We start from the raw sequence: 12,877 nt of genomic DNA, 5'->3' as shown, positions 1-12,877 counted from the left end.
AGCCAAATGCCAGGCCCGATCTCCATTTCAGCCCAGCCTGAGCCTCACTAGGAAGAATCTGGGGCAGGAACTCACGCCGTAGTTGTCCCTCTCTAAAGCCAGGGTGTTGGACTCCTAATACTGGCTTAGTTAGTCATTGGCTGTGAACTGGTGCAGGATGGGCACAACTTCCTGATAAGGTGCCTCTGGGCAGCTGAGGGTACTTTTCTGGAGTAGGGGACGGCTGTGAGCACTTAGCAGCCAGCATTCTCCGCAGCTCACACGGGCCCAGTGAAGGGGAGCTGAGCAGGCCTCATGCGTGAGAATGAAAAATGCCTGTACCTTTCAGCGGTTTTTGCTCTGGATGCCCCGACCCATGGGGAATCATGTATTCAGATGGGAATGGTAGTGATAGCAAAAGCCTGGGGGAAAAAAGCCCAGAGACTCAAAGTTTCAGAATACTCTTCTACCTTTTGAATTTTGAACCATGTGCATCTGAAATAAAGTTAAAATAATTCACTCTTGGGGCGCCTGGGTGGCTCAGTGGTTAAAGCCTCTGCCTTCGGCTCAGGTCATGATCTCAGGGTCCTGGGATCCAGTCCCGCATCGGGCTCTCTGCTCGGCAGGGAGCCTGCCTCCTCCTCCTATCTTTCTCTGCCTGCCTCTCTGCCTACTTGTGATCTGTCTGTCAAATAAATTAAAAAAAAAAAAATCTTAAAAAAAAATAAAATAATTCACTCTTACACAATTCTGGTAAGTGGTAAGTGGTAAGGCATCACTTACTTAGCTTCAGTTTCCTTGTCCACAAAATTTCATTATCTATAAAATTCAGGTGACAGGGTCTTTACTAGTACTTTACTTTACTACTACTTTACTAGAATTGCAGATATCGAGCAGGGTAATAACAGAAGTCACTCAGTATAATGCCTACCTGCTAAGTTAATCGTTAACTGTTAGCTGCTGCTATTAATATTATCATCTCTATTATGGTTTACTGCCTTGCAGGGTAGTTGTGAGAATGAACTAAAATAATGTGTATTTTATACATCAGCACAGTGCCTGGACATAAGGGGGTATGTGTGCGTGCGTGTGTGTGTGTGTGTGTGTGTGTTTAACATGCGGCAAATAAATATATATATGTACATATGTATGTGTTTTTTAAGGGAATTAAGATCGTGTTCTACATACTGTTGGACAACCTGATTATCATCCTTAAGACATCTTAAGCATTTTTCCTGTAATATTAATTATCAGGAACATTGCACAGTGATGGTGATAGAGCAGCCATGCACCCTGGGACAGAGATGAGGGTTCTCCGGCTCTAATAGCTATACGGATGGGGTGGGCCAGTGCAGTCTCCCTCTGTCTTAGCATCTTGAAGTGGTCAGATGTCCAGTGTCCCTTGCTGGCCCTGAGCCATCAGACAGGCCACTTCAGCTCTCTGAGCCTTTCTACCTGAAGCATTCTCTTGAGGATTAGAAATAATTTAAAGTGACAAATCCCAGGAGAAGGGGCTCAACAAATAATTATTAATTGCTGGTGGTGTCCATAATGAGGTATGTGCACCAAGATCCACTGGGGGCAGAAGAAAATGTGAGAACTTGAGTTTCTATTTTTTTTTTTAAGAATTTTTTCTATTTATTTATTTTTAATCTTACTCTTTTACAATCTCTATGTTGTGTGTACATTTTCAAATATATTAATACAGTAGTACTGTTTTTTAATAGATAAAAATTTATAACTCGAGAGTACATGCTTATATTCTTTTTATTGGTAAGAATGTACAAAATTGTATCTAGGTCATTATTTCCATCTGCTGGCTAGTTGTGTGGTGTGAATTCCTTCTGTAGAGTAGATTGATTTGACCTAAATTGGAACCTTAGTCTCAGAAAGGAAAGCAGTAGTTTCCAGTCTCACACTGCACCATAGTTTAGTCCTAGGACATCTAGAAAGGGTTGTTCAAGTAAGGTAACAGTAGTGATAATAACATCACATCATAGTTTACAGAGCTTTCTAGTGCCTCATAAATAATAATGTAGAAACAAGCTTAGGGAATAGAATAATTATGATTATGGTCAATAGATATAATAATAGTTAATTATGAATGATTTTCAAATGCAGCTGCTTCATCTGTAATTACAAAAGCATTAACCATGGTATTATACATTTACAAGGGAAAGAGAAAGTTGAGGTTTTAGTAGAGCAGGAAAAGGCTAGCTTTAAAAATGAAATCTGAAACCATGAAAAGAGGTTCAATGGTTACTGAATGCAGATGAACTGCAAATGCAAAGCGAAACAAAGTACAACTGGTTGCCCATCATGTGGGGCAGAAACGTTAGTCTGATGATCATGCAGGTTGGTGAGGATGTGGGAGTGCTCTGGGGCAGCGGTATAAATCGGTACAGCCACTTGGGAGGACAGTTTGGCAGCATTCTCAAGAGAGAAAAGTGTTCATGCCATTCACTCTCTCCGGATGTACCCTCGGGAAACACTCTTGCACAAAAAGGCGTGAACCAGCATGTTCATTGCACGACCGCTGTTAACAGCAAGCGGTTGGAGACAGCTATTATTTGCAAATGGTTAAAAAAAATCGTGGCTTTTTAAAAAATTAAAGTATAATTCACATACCGTGTACAATTCAGTGCTTTTCAGTATATTCACAGGACTGTGCGGCACCACCATTATCCAATCACAGAACATTTTCATCACTGCAAAAAGAAACCCTCTACCTGTTAGCAGTCACTCCCCATTTCCCTCCTTCCCCCCTCCCTTGGCAACCACCACCTACTTCCCCTCTCTTTAGACCTGCCTATTCCAGACATTTTGTATAAAAAATCTGAGGCCTTTTTTAAAAAATAACAGATGTATTGAGATATAATTCACACATGATACAAGTTATCCATTTTAAATGTACTGTTCAGTGGGTTTTAGTACACTCACAGAGTTGTACAACTATCATAACAATCGATTTTAGAAAATTTTCATCACCCTTTCCCTTTAGGGGAATCACCCCCAAACCCCTCCTCCCCAGTCCAGGACAACCATTTTTCTCTCTATAGACTTGCCCTTTCTGCATGTTTCGTACAAATGGACCACAAAATGTATGTCCTTTTTCCTGGCTCCATTCACTTAGCACATTTTCAAGATTTATCCACGCTGTAGCGTAGGTCAGTGTCCCGTTTTAATTGCCAGATAATATTCCATCGTGTGAATGAATATACATTGTTTCTCCATTCATCAGTCGATGAACATTTGCATTGCTCCCACCTTTGGACCACTGTGAACAAGGCTGCTAATGAACAACCGTGTACGAATTTCTGTTACGAGCACTTGTTTTCTGTGCCCTTGGGTGGAGTTGCTGGATCCTGTGGTAACTCTTTTACTTTTTCAGGAACTGCCAAACTGTTTTCTTGCAGCGACTGCACCATTTTACCTTCCCACCAGCAGAGTATGAATGAGAGCTCCTGTTTCTCTGTACCCTGGCCAGCACTTGCTTTCCTGTCTTTTTATTTTAGCCCTCCGTGGGGGTGTGACGCGCTCTCTCATTGTGGTTTTGATTTGCATTCCCCTAATGATGTTAAGCATCTTTGCATGTGCTTGTTGGCCATTTGTATATCTTCTTTGGAGAATTATCTGTTCAATGTGTGGCATTTTTAGGCTGTGCTGCGGAGCTGTTCAAAGGAATGAGGTAGATCTATATGTAGTAATCCCTGAGTGCGTCTTCCAACATTTTAACAAAATAGCAAAATAGCAAGTAGTAGAATGATGGATTACAGTACTGTAAATTTTATATAAATACACACACTCAGGACTGTGTGGTTAAATATGAACATGTAAGAGGATAGAGAATGATCTGGTAAAATATTTCCCAAACTTCAAGACAGTTGGTCATCTGGGGGCAAGAAGAGAAAGAGCTAAGGTGGGAGTGGGAGCTCATCAAAAGGGATTTTTGCCTTATTTATGACATTTTGCAAAGCATTCATGAACTATTTGGTTAATAAAAAATTGTATTGGGGCGCCTGGGTGCCCCACTGGGTGGCTCAGTGGGTTAAGCCTCTGCCTTTGGCTCAGGTATGATCTCAGGGTGCTGGAATAGAGCCCCGCATCGGGCTCTCCACTCGGTGGGGAGCCTGCTTCCCCACCTCTCTCTCTGCCTGCCTTTCTGCCTACTTGTGACCTATGTCTGTCAGATAAATAAATAAATCTTAAAAAATAAAAAAAATAAAAAATATTGTATTAAAAAGTCCTTAAAATGTATACACCATTTGAAACTATAAGAAAAAGGAAGCAACTGGGGAGCCCTGTCTGAAGAGTTTACAATCAGTGCTTTCATGCCACCTGGCAATAGACAACTTCTGTTCCAAAAGTAGGTTCATTGACGCCCTTTACAGCCCAGATCTATTTTGTCTTGGTCTCTTTTTCAAATTAATTTTATAATTGTTTTACTAATATGTAACAATTCAAATGGCATAGAGCTTTATAAAGTTAAACTTACCCGCTCTCTTCACCTGAAACCCCCTCCCCCACAGCAGTGAGTGTTCGAGCACTTTTCCTGATAAACTTCCCCGTTCTACTTCTAGTATTGTGTCCTCGCACCAGCCAGTAAAGTGTGTTTCATAGGCTTTCTGGCTATCTTTTGTTGATAAGGAGAGAAGCTCCTTCCTCTGTAGGGGGGACGGAAGTCTTTGTCTTTAAGCATCTAGGACCCTGGTCTATAGGCTTGCTTTGTATCACCCCCTACCAGAGATTGTGATTCCCTAGGTTTGGAGGGCTGCTCCGGTGTCTTTATTTTATAAAAAGCTCCCATGGTGATCCTGATGAGTCAACCGGGTTAAAAATCATTTATCTTGGGAATAACAGAGCCATCATAAACTGTCTCCATGATGCTTCTTTGAGAATTATTTTGGGTAGGTTCTTTACGAGAGAGTAATGAGCCTGTCAGCCTTAAGGAAACATGCCTGAACTTAGATGGTCTGTTTTGTTCCAGGAATTTCACAGAATTTTTACTTTAAGTTATTTTTAGCATTGAGGTCTTATCTCTAACTGAATACTCCACATAGAGCTGCCATCTGAATCCGAGAAAGTGATCTTGGATTCTTTTTTTTTGAAAACAGTGGGATGATGCAGTATGGGGCAAACTTAGCACCTGAGCTTTCTGTCTTCTCGCACTGACGATGGGTGGATGTAGCAAAACTGACAGGTCTTAAGTCTTCTGTGCCCAGCAGACTATCCTGGGGTCTTGTTTTGTCAAGCTTTTGTTCCCCCGCCCCACCCCACCCCCACTGTTGTTGAACTTCATTATAGTGTGTTTGCCTGAGATGCGACTCAGAACTTCACACTGATTTCCATTCTTAGGTTTTCAGACATAAAACTTGTAGAAATCCATAGAAGCTATATAAAGACATATTAGTTTCTCTGGAATAATAAACAGTAATCTTCCTCATATCTCAGATTATGTTAACTTTATATTTTCTCTTCTAGGTATTCTCATGGGAGCAGTTATAAAAATTATAGAGTTCAAAAAATTGGCAAATTGGAAGGTATGTTTGCCCAACTATTGATTTTTGAACATAACTTAAATTTTTATTGATTGTTCTTCATTTTAGAGCACTGATGGTTAGTTATGACGGCTTACCATTACTTGACTATGAGTGAAGTTTATATTGTCCCATTAATTTTTTAACATTCTGCTGGTTTAGGGTTGAGAGCTTTCCATCTGACTTTTTTGAAAAAGCATAAGTCTCACACTGCTTCAAGTTAACCGGGGAGCACTGGGCGTCGTGTTTTTGTTATTTATTTGCATATGTATAATCTTAGAATAACCTGCTGCTGTCTGGGGGGAAGTCTCTAATTAGCATTAAACATCAGTCAGTGGTTCTTGATGACAGCTGAGGATAAAACGGGTTTGTCCGGCACCGTGGAGCTTACAGAATGCTTTCTACAGCGTAGCTCATGTCCTCATGACAGCCACGTGAGGTACCACGTGATGTAGACTGACCACATGCTATCATCACTGTTTTTTTTTTAATTTTTTATTCTTATTTAAAGATTTTATTTATTTATTTGAGAGAGAGAGAGATCACAAGTAGGCAGAGAGGCAGGCAGAGAGAGAAGGGGAAAACAGGCTTCCCACTGAGCCACCCAGGCGCCCCACATCACTGTTTTTACAGATGAAGAAAGTGACCACAGAGAGCTTGAGACGTGTCCGACATCACCGAGCTAGAAAGTGGCCGAGTTGAGCCTTAGGGCCAGGTGCGCTGGCCCTGTGCTGTATTCTCTGCACCGTACCATGCTGACCTCAGCGTGTGGGCGTTCGTACCCTCGTGTTCACACAGTAGTCCACACATGAGCGTCATCTTGTGGCATAAGGACTAATTGAAACTCGAATTTCAACTTAAATTTGTCCATCCATATCAAATACAGAGATTTTAAAAAGTGTGTAACAAAATTGATTGTGTGGGGGACAATAAGGTTCATCTCAAAATATTAAAGAATATTTTGTCACTAAAATTTAGCACATTCAAACCCCACTTGTTTTGATTCAGCTCCTAGGTGCTAGGATTAATTTACCTATGAAACTATAGAGTGTAAAACTTGCAAAACAAGCCACGTAGTCTGACCTACAACACAATTTGAACTGTTATAATTAGTATTCAGGAAATATTGTATGTATTGAGTGGAAATGCAAAATACGCGTTGAGCTCCTCCTATGATAGAGTTCCCCTCGGCTGGGGAAGGGCCTGGACGGGCCCCACCGGCACACACTGTGAATGATCTCTGTGCCCTACTACAACTGGTTGAATTTCACCACCCTCACAGTCAAGGCTAGTTGGAGGACAGGGGACACAGGCTGTCACCCTTTCTCTGCTCCTGCCTACAGCCTGATGTGTAGAGCCAGCCTGCTAACACATCTGGTTTGACTTAAAATTAATTGCTCAAAATTGGAACTGATTTTAAACAATTAAAACTGGGTTTATTTTAAAGTATTATCAATCTATATAAATGCTGGAGATGTCACATAAAAACCTGAACTTCTAGCTTCCCTTAAAGAAGCAGAAACTCTCTGAACATCAGGCCCCGATGTCGCCCTGCAGAGATCCAGCAGCTTCTCCTCTGGGAAAACGCTGTGTGGCCTGGGGAGCCTGAGTTGGTGACCCCTGTTCTGAGCAGTGGGGTCAGGGGGAGGAGAGGGGAGGTTGTCCTCCATGTTGAGTTTTGTGTGCTTCAGTTTTGTTGAATTTATTTTTCAGTGGACGTTACTTTCCAAGTTAAATAATAGTAGTATATTTAATGGTACAGGCCAGTGAAGCAGAGCTGGGCAGTGAATGTAATTAAGCGGCCAGAGAGCTCTCCAGGCCATCTGGGCTCAAGCTCAGAGAAGGGGGAGGTGTCTAGGCCCGGATAGTTGGGCCAGGCTTCCCAGAGGAACAGGTTGTCTGTGGAAAGCCGAACCAGGAAGCAGGACACCTGTGTGGAAACCCAGTGCTGGGGGAAGCAAGGAGAGATCAGAAAATCAAGGAGTCTGGTGTTCTGTCTGTGCGGTTCTGCTGCCAGACTGTCCTGCTGGGCTTGCCTTCTGCCTGTATTATCAAATACTTACTTATTTACTTCTTGAAGCAACTTCGTTTTTTAATGTTTGTTTGTTTGTTTATTTATTTATTTATTTATTTATTTATTTATTTTAAAGATTTTATTTATGTATTTGACAGAGATCACAAGTAGGCAGAGAGGCAGGCAGAGAGAGAGGAGGAAGCAGGTTCCCTGCTGAGCAGAGAGCCCGATGCAGGGCTTGATCCCAGGACCCTGGGATCATGACCTGAGCCAAAGGCAGAGGCTTTAACCCACTAAACCACCCAGGCGCCCTTATGTATATTTTTTGTTGCAGTTTTTTTTTTTTAAGGCTTTTGTTATAAAACATACATAACATAAAATGTATTGTTTTAGCTATTTTTAGGTGTACATTTCAGTGGCTAAATATATGCACAATGTTGTACAGTCATCACATTATTTCCAGAACTGTTTTATCATCCCAGATAGAAACTACCTAGTAAACAACTTCCCAGTCCCCCTCCCCACAGTCTGTTCTACTTTCTGTTTTTTGGGTTTTTTTTCCAGTATTTTCTATTTTTTTAGTCACCCCCTATTCTACTTTCTGTCTTTATGAATTTACCTATTTTATGATTCCACTTTATGTAAGTAGAATCATACAACATTTGTCCTTTTGTGTCTGGTTTATTTTACTCAGCGTGATGTTTTTAATTTCATTCATATTGTAGCATGTATCCGAATTTCCTTCCTTTTTGTGGCTGAATAATACTCTTTTGTAGGTATATACGGCACTTTGTTTATCCCCTCATCTGTTAATGGACCATAGGGGTGTTTCTACCCTTTGGCTATTGTAGACAATGCTGCTGTTAACCCTGGTTTACTGTAGATATTTATTTTAAAGGAGACATTATAATAATGGGTTATAATACTGTAGGAAACCAATACTGTTTTTATAAATAATATGATAAAAACAGAGTAGTACAGAGGCCTCCTGAAGCCTCTGAGGTCAGGCTTGTTCTGTTGAAAAACGAGATCAAGCACATTTGGAGAGAGGCTTTCCATGTCCTAACACCAACCTGCAGTGTCTTTGAATCAAAAGGGGCTGACTTTCTCAACCTGGGAGGTCAGTGGCATGTGACATACACTGCTCAAGTAACATCTAAAATCATCTAATACCGTTTTGGGGATGATGTTGCCGAAAAGAACCTAGGATCTTTCTGTAACTCTAGGTACTTGCTAGAAGGTGGGACATGCATTTCCTGTGGCTGCTGCAGCAAATTACCCAAACTGGGGGGCTTAAGACCATAGAGATTAATTATTCTTCCATAGTTCTAGAGGCCAGAAATCTGATATCAAGGTGTTGGCAGGCATGTGTTTCCTCTGGGGAGCAAGTCCAGGGGATTTGAGGAGAATCCATCATTGGCCTTTACTGCTTCTGGTGGTCCCAAGCATTGCTTGGCTGGGGCAATGTAACCCCTTTCTCCTCTCTGTCCTTACATGTCCTCCTCCTCTGTGTATGTCCTTTCCTGTCTCTTGTAAGGACACTGTCATTGGGTTAGGGCCCACCCTAACTTAGTATGATCTCATCTGGATTCTTCCCTTAATTACATCTGCAAAGACTCTATTTTCAAAGAAGGTCACACCTGGGGTTCCAGGTGGACGTGAATTAAGCCTGGAGGACACCGGGCAACCCTCTGCAGGGAGGTTCTCTTCTTCCTTGGGGCGGGGCTGGGGGTTAGTTTCTGAAACTCCAAAAGAGTCTATACAGCACCCCTACTAGACAGGTCATGAGAATAAGTTGCCCCACAAAACAGAGATCGGCCCATTGCTTTTCACATGGTCCCGGTCTGAGTCATGAGCTTGTTGCACGGGCAGTTATTTTAAGACTTAAGGCATTTTCAGAAGTCATTTGCTTTCTATTTTGAGCCTTCGAATGTTATTTTAGTCTTTATGGTAACAGCTGTACATTTATGAGAATACACTTAGCCATTCTTTTGATTAGTCAAGGCAGATAAGACGTGACAGACAAGACATGAAAACTTTCATAGGAGAAAGGGCCGAATTTTGCACTGTGAAGTAGGTTTTGTATTACATGTGTCATTTTGAACTTGAGGACCAATATGAATTTTCCCTCCAATACACCAGCAATTAGAGATACTATATAGAAAATGAAATTATTATGTTACTCCTCCAAAGACGGCTATATTCTAGAAATACCTTTCCTAATGGTACTTAATACTTGAATCTGAAAGCATGGCAAGGGGCCTGCTTGGTACCATGTCCCAAGTCACAAGGGCATCAGATGGAGACTGTTTCATCATAGTCCCAGATTTAGGAAAATGGCACAGTTGTCTGACAGGCAGAGAAAAGGCAGGGCTGTTTTAAACATGGATAGCGTCTACTCTTCCTCCAAGTGGATTTTTTTAGGGCTTACTGTTACCGTTTTCCCGGAGAATTTCAGTTTGTGGACTTATTTTTGGAAGTGTTCTGTTTTAATTGAAATGTCTTCTGTATTAAAATTAACTTTCTTTCCTTAGTAAAGAATGAAAATCAGGGGCCCCTGGCGCTTAGTCGGTTAGTCGTCCAACTCTTGATTTCATCTCGGATCCTGAGATTAAGGCCCACGTTGGGCTCTGTGCTGGGTGTGGAGCCTGCTTAAGATTCTCTTTCTCCCTCTCCCTTTACCCCTCCCCCCTCCCTTTCTATAAAAATACTAAAAAAAAACAAGAATGAGAGCATATACTGTGTTTGGAAGCAGTTCATATGCTGGTCACCTTTTCAAATCACTTGTCCTACATTTTTTAATGCAGGTTTTATTGTGTTTTTTGGTTTCTTCTTCTGTTTGGTTTTATAATCAGGTAATCTTTTAAATATTGGGTGTTTCCACTGGGCTTAAGAGGACAATTACTTTGGCTCTTCACTGGTGGATTTATTTCTTAACTACATAGATTCCATCCTTCTGAAAAATACCCATTTTATATTTACAGGAAGAAGAAATGTTTCGTCCAAATATGTTTTTCCTCCTCTTGCTTCCTCCTATTATATTTGAGTCAGGATATTCGTTACATAAGGTAAGACTCTGGCCTGCATCGGTGCTTTTGGTCTAGCTGGCTGCCCGTGTTAGTAAGGCGGCCTCCGAGAAGCTTGGGTGTTGACCTCGCAGTGCAGGATCTGCACCCACACCCCAGGGTGCATGGTAGAAGCTGGACTGCACCGCCTGACTTAGGGAGAGGAACAGACGTATCTGGTCCGTGGGCTGCTGTCATGGTCGCAGGCGGTGTGGCTTCTTAACTGGTGTTTTCCGTAGAGGGTTACCTTGCCTAGCAAGTGATGGCCACAGTGATTTTAAGCGGTGTACGGACAGACGATCCATTGATTGCTCTGGTGGGACACAGACTGACATACGTAGGAGCACAGACCGTCCCGGAACAGCAGAGACATGTGCCTCAGGCCTTTCGATTATCTCAGCTCACTATGTCGGGCCTCTCTCCTTCCTTAGGCTTCTCCCTCCTTCAGTGCGTCCCCTCTCAGTGTCTTGCCCTGGGCCTCCGCTCCCAGCTGATAGCCCCTCACCCCCGGTCTCCCTTTCTTCCTGCCCTCTCCCTGGCCCAGCTTCTGCTTACCAGAGTGGAGCCTCATCCTTGCTCCCCAGTCATCCAGGTCCTTCTGGCCCATTACCTAGTCCCACAGTTACCCGGCCTATTCGTGGCTCCTCAGCCTGGAGAGCGGCCTCAGCAGCCCCTGCCCATTTCCCTGCTTTGCGCCAGCGTGTCTGGTCTCTGTCCTCCAGTTTCCAGTGGAACCCTTTCTGCCTGGGCAGGAGCTTCTAACTTTAAAGCCAGTTTGTATATATATGTGTGTGTGTTGGGGGCAAGGGGGTTGGGGATGTCTTTTTCTTGTCTGTGAGTTTTCTTTAAGTGTATTTAAGTTTTCAAATAAAAAGGTGGAGCACCTGGGTGGCTCAGATGGTTGAATGTTAGCTCAGGTCATGATCTCTAGGTCCTGGGATTGAGCCCCATAGCAGCCTCCCAGCTCAGCGGGGGGTCCCCTTCTCCCTCTCCCTCTGCTTCTCCCCGGGCTTCTGCTGTGTGTCTGTCTCTTTCTCAAATAAATAACCTTTAAAAAATAAAATAAAAAGGTGATTCAACTTAAAATATTAGTAATAATCAGTTATTTTGTGAATGTGATCAGTAAGCTAAGTTTGGCTTAGCCTCAGAGAGAGGAAAGAGCCTGGACTTTCAGAGATGTAGGTCTAATCCTGTGCTGCCCCCTACAGGTGTCTTTTGGGTAAAGTCAAGATTTAAAACAAAACCAAAAAACCTGGAAATTGGTTGGTTGTTTGAAGGTTTGCAGTAGATGAAAGGATGTTTGTAAAGCATCACCCACCACAGTAAATAACTGGTGGTGCTTCTGTTACTAACATGATCTATTATTAATGTGACCAGTGTTGTTGTTGTTGTTTTTAAGATTTTTATTTATTTATTTGACAGAGAGAGAGAGATCACAAGTAGGCAGAGAGGCAGGCAGAGGGAGAGGGGGAAGCAGGCTCCCTGCTGAGCAGAGAGCCCGATTTGGGGCTCGATCCTAGGACCCTGAGACCATGACCTGAGCTGAAGGCAGAGGCTTAACCCACTGAGCCACCCAGGCGCCCCATCTGGCTCTCTGCCCAACATCCAGTGCCCAGCACGCAGTGTTGTTTTTAATAGCTCGTTAAACTTGAGAGTTAAATTTGTCATGAGAGTTTTGGTTAAAACATACTAGTGAAATCTTTAATTTTCCACCTGGATACTAAAGCATAAATATTCTAAAATGTTCGGTCCAGATTTTTTTTTAAGCTGTTATTTTATTGTGGCTCTATTCAAAGAAAAAGTGAAAAGGAAGTTTAATATAAAAAAAATCCCAGATCTTATAAATTATTACTGACCTCAGATAATTTTTTATTATTTTTATTAATATATAATATGTTATTTGCCCCAGGGTACAGGTCTATGAATCGTCAGGCTTACACATTTCACAGCACTCACCATATGACATACCCTCCCCAATGTCCATAACCCAACCACCCTCTCCAAACCCCTCCTCCCCCAGCAACCCTCAGTTTGTTTTGTGAGATTACTAGTCTCTTACGGTTTCTGACCTCAGATAATTTAAAAAGAAACAAGCAAGAAGGAATTAAAAGTCAATGTCTAGCTCTTTCATTTTATAAACAAATATTAAATTATAAGCAGATTGAGGAAATATTTTAGAACAATGCTGAGGAGATTGATTTGGTTTTTACTTAAAAATATGACACTTTGGGGGCACCTGGGTGGCTCAGTCATTAAGCATCTGCCTTCGACTCAGGTCATGA

At 42.1% G+C, this 12,877-nt stretch overlaps 1 protein-coding gene across 7 annotated transcripts in view; it reads left to right on the top strand.

Moving 5' to 3' along the window:
- The window catches only part of SLC9A8 (solute carrier family 9 member A8), a 65,880-nt gene that overhangs the window by 16,884 nt on the left and 36,119 nt on the right, over positions 1-12,877 (top strand). For all 7 annotated transcript variants that reach the window (XR_004385169.1, XM_032878998.1, XM_032878997.1 and 4 more), the window contains 2 exons: positions 5,461-5,519; positions 10,515-10,598. Coding sequence is in view for 6 of the 7 variants with exons in the window: in XM_032878998.1 (XP_032734889.1) it covers positions 5,461-5,519; positions 10,515-10,598 (143 nt within the window). In the remaining variant the exon portion in view is untranslated. The remainder of the gene's footprint in view (positions 1-5,460; positions 5,520-10,514; positions 10,599-12,877) is intronic.

Source organism: Lontra canadensis, unplaced genomic scaffold (genome assembly GCF_010015895.1).
Source record: "Lontra canadensis isolate GAN:19392208 unplaced genomic scaffold, GSC_riverotter_1.0 scaffold65, whole genome shotgun sequence".
In the NCBI taxonomy this organism is placed as follows: domain Eukaryota; kingdom Metazoa; phylum Chordata; class Mammalia; order Carnivora; family Mustelidae; genus Lontra; species Lontra canadensis.
Note: the sequence above shows the minus strand (reverse complement) of the source record. Positions and strands in the feature narration are given on the sequence as shown.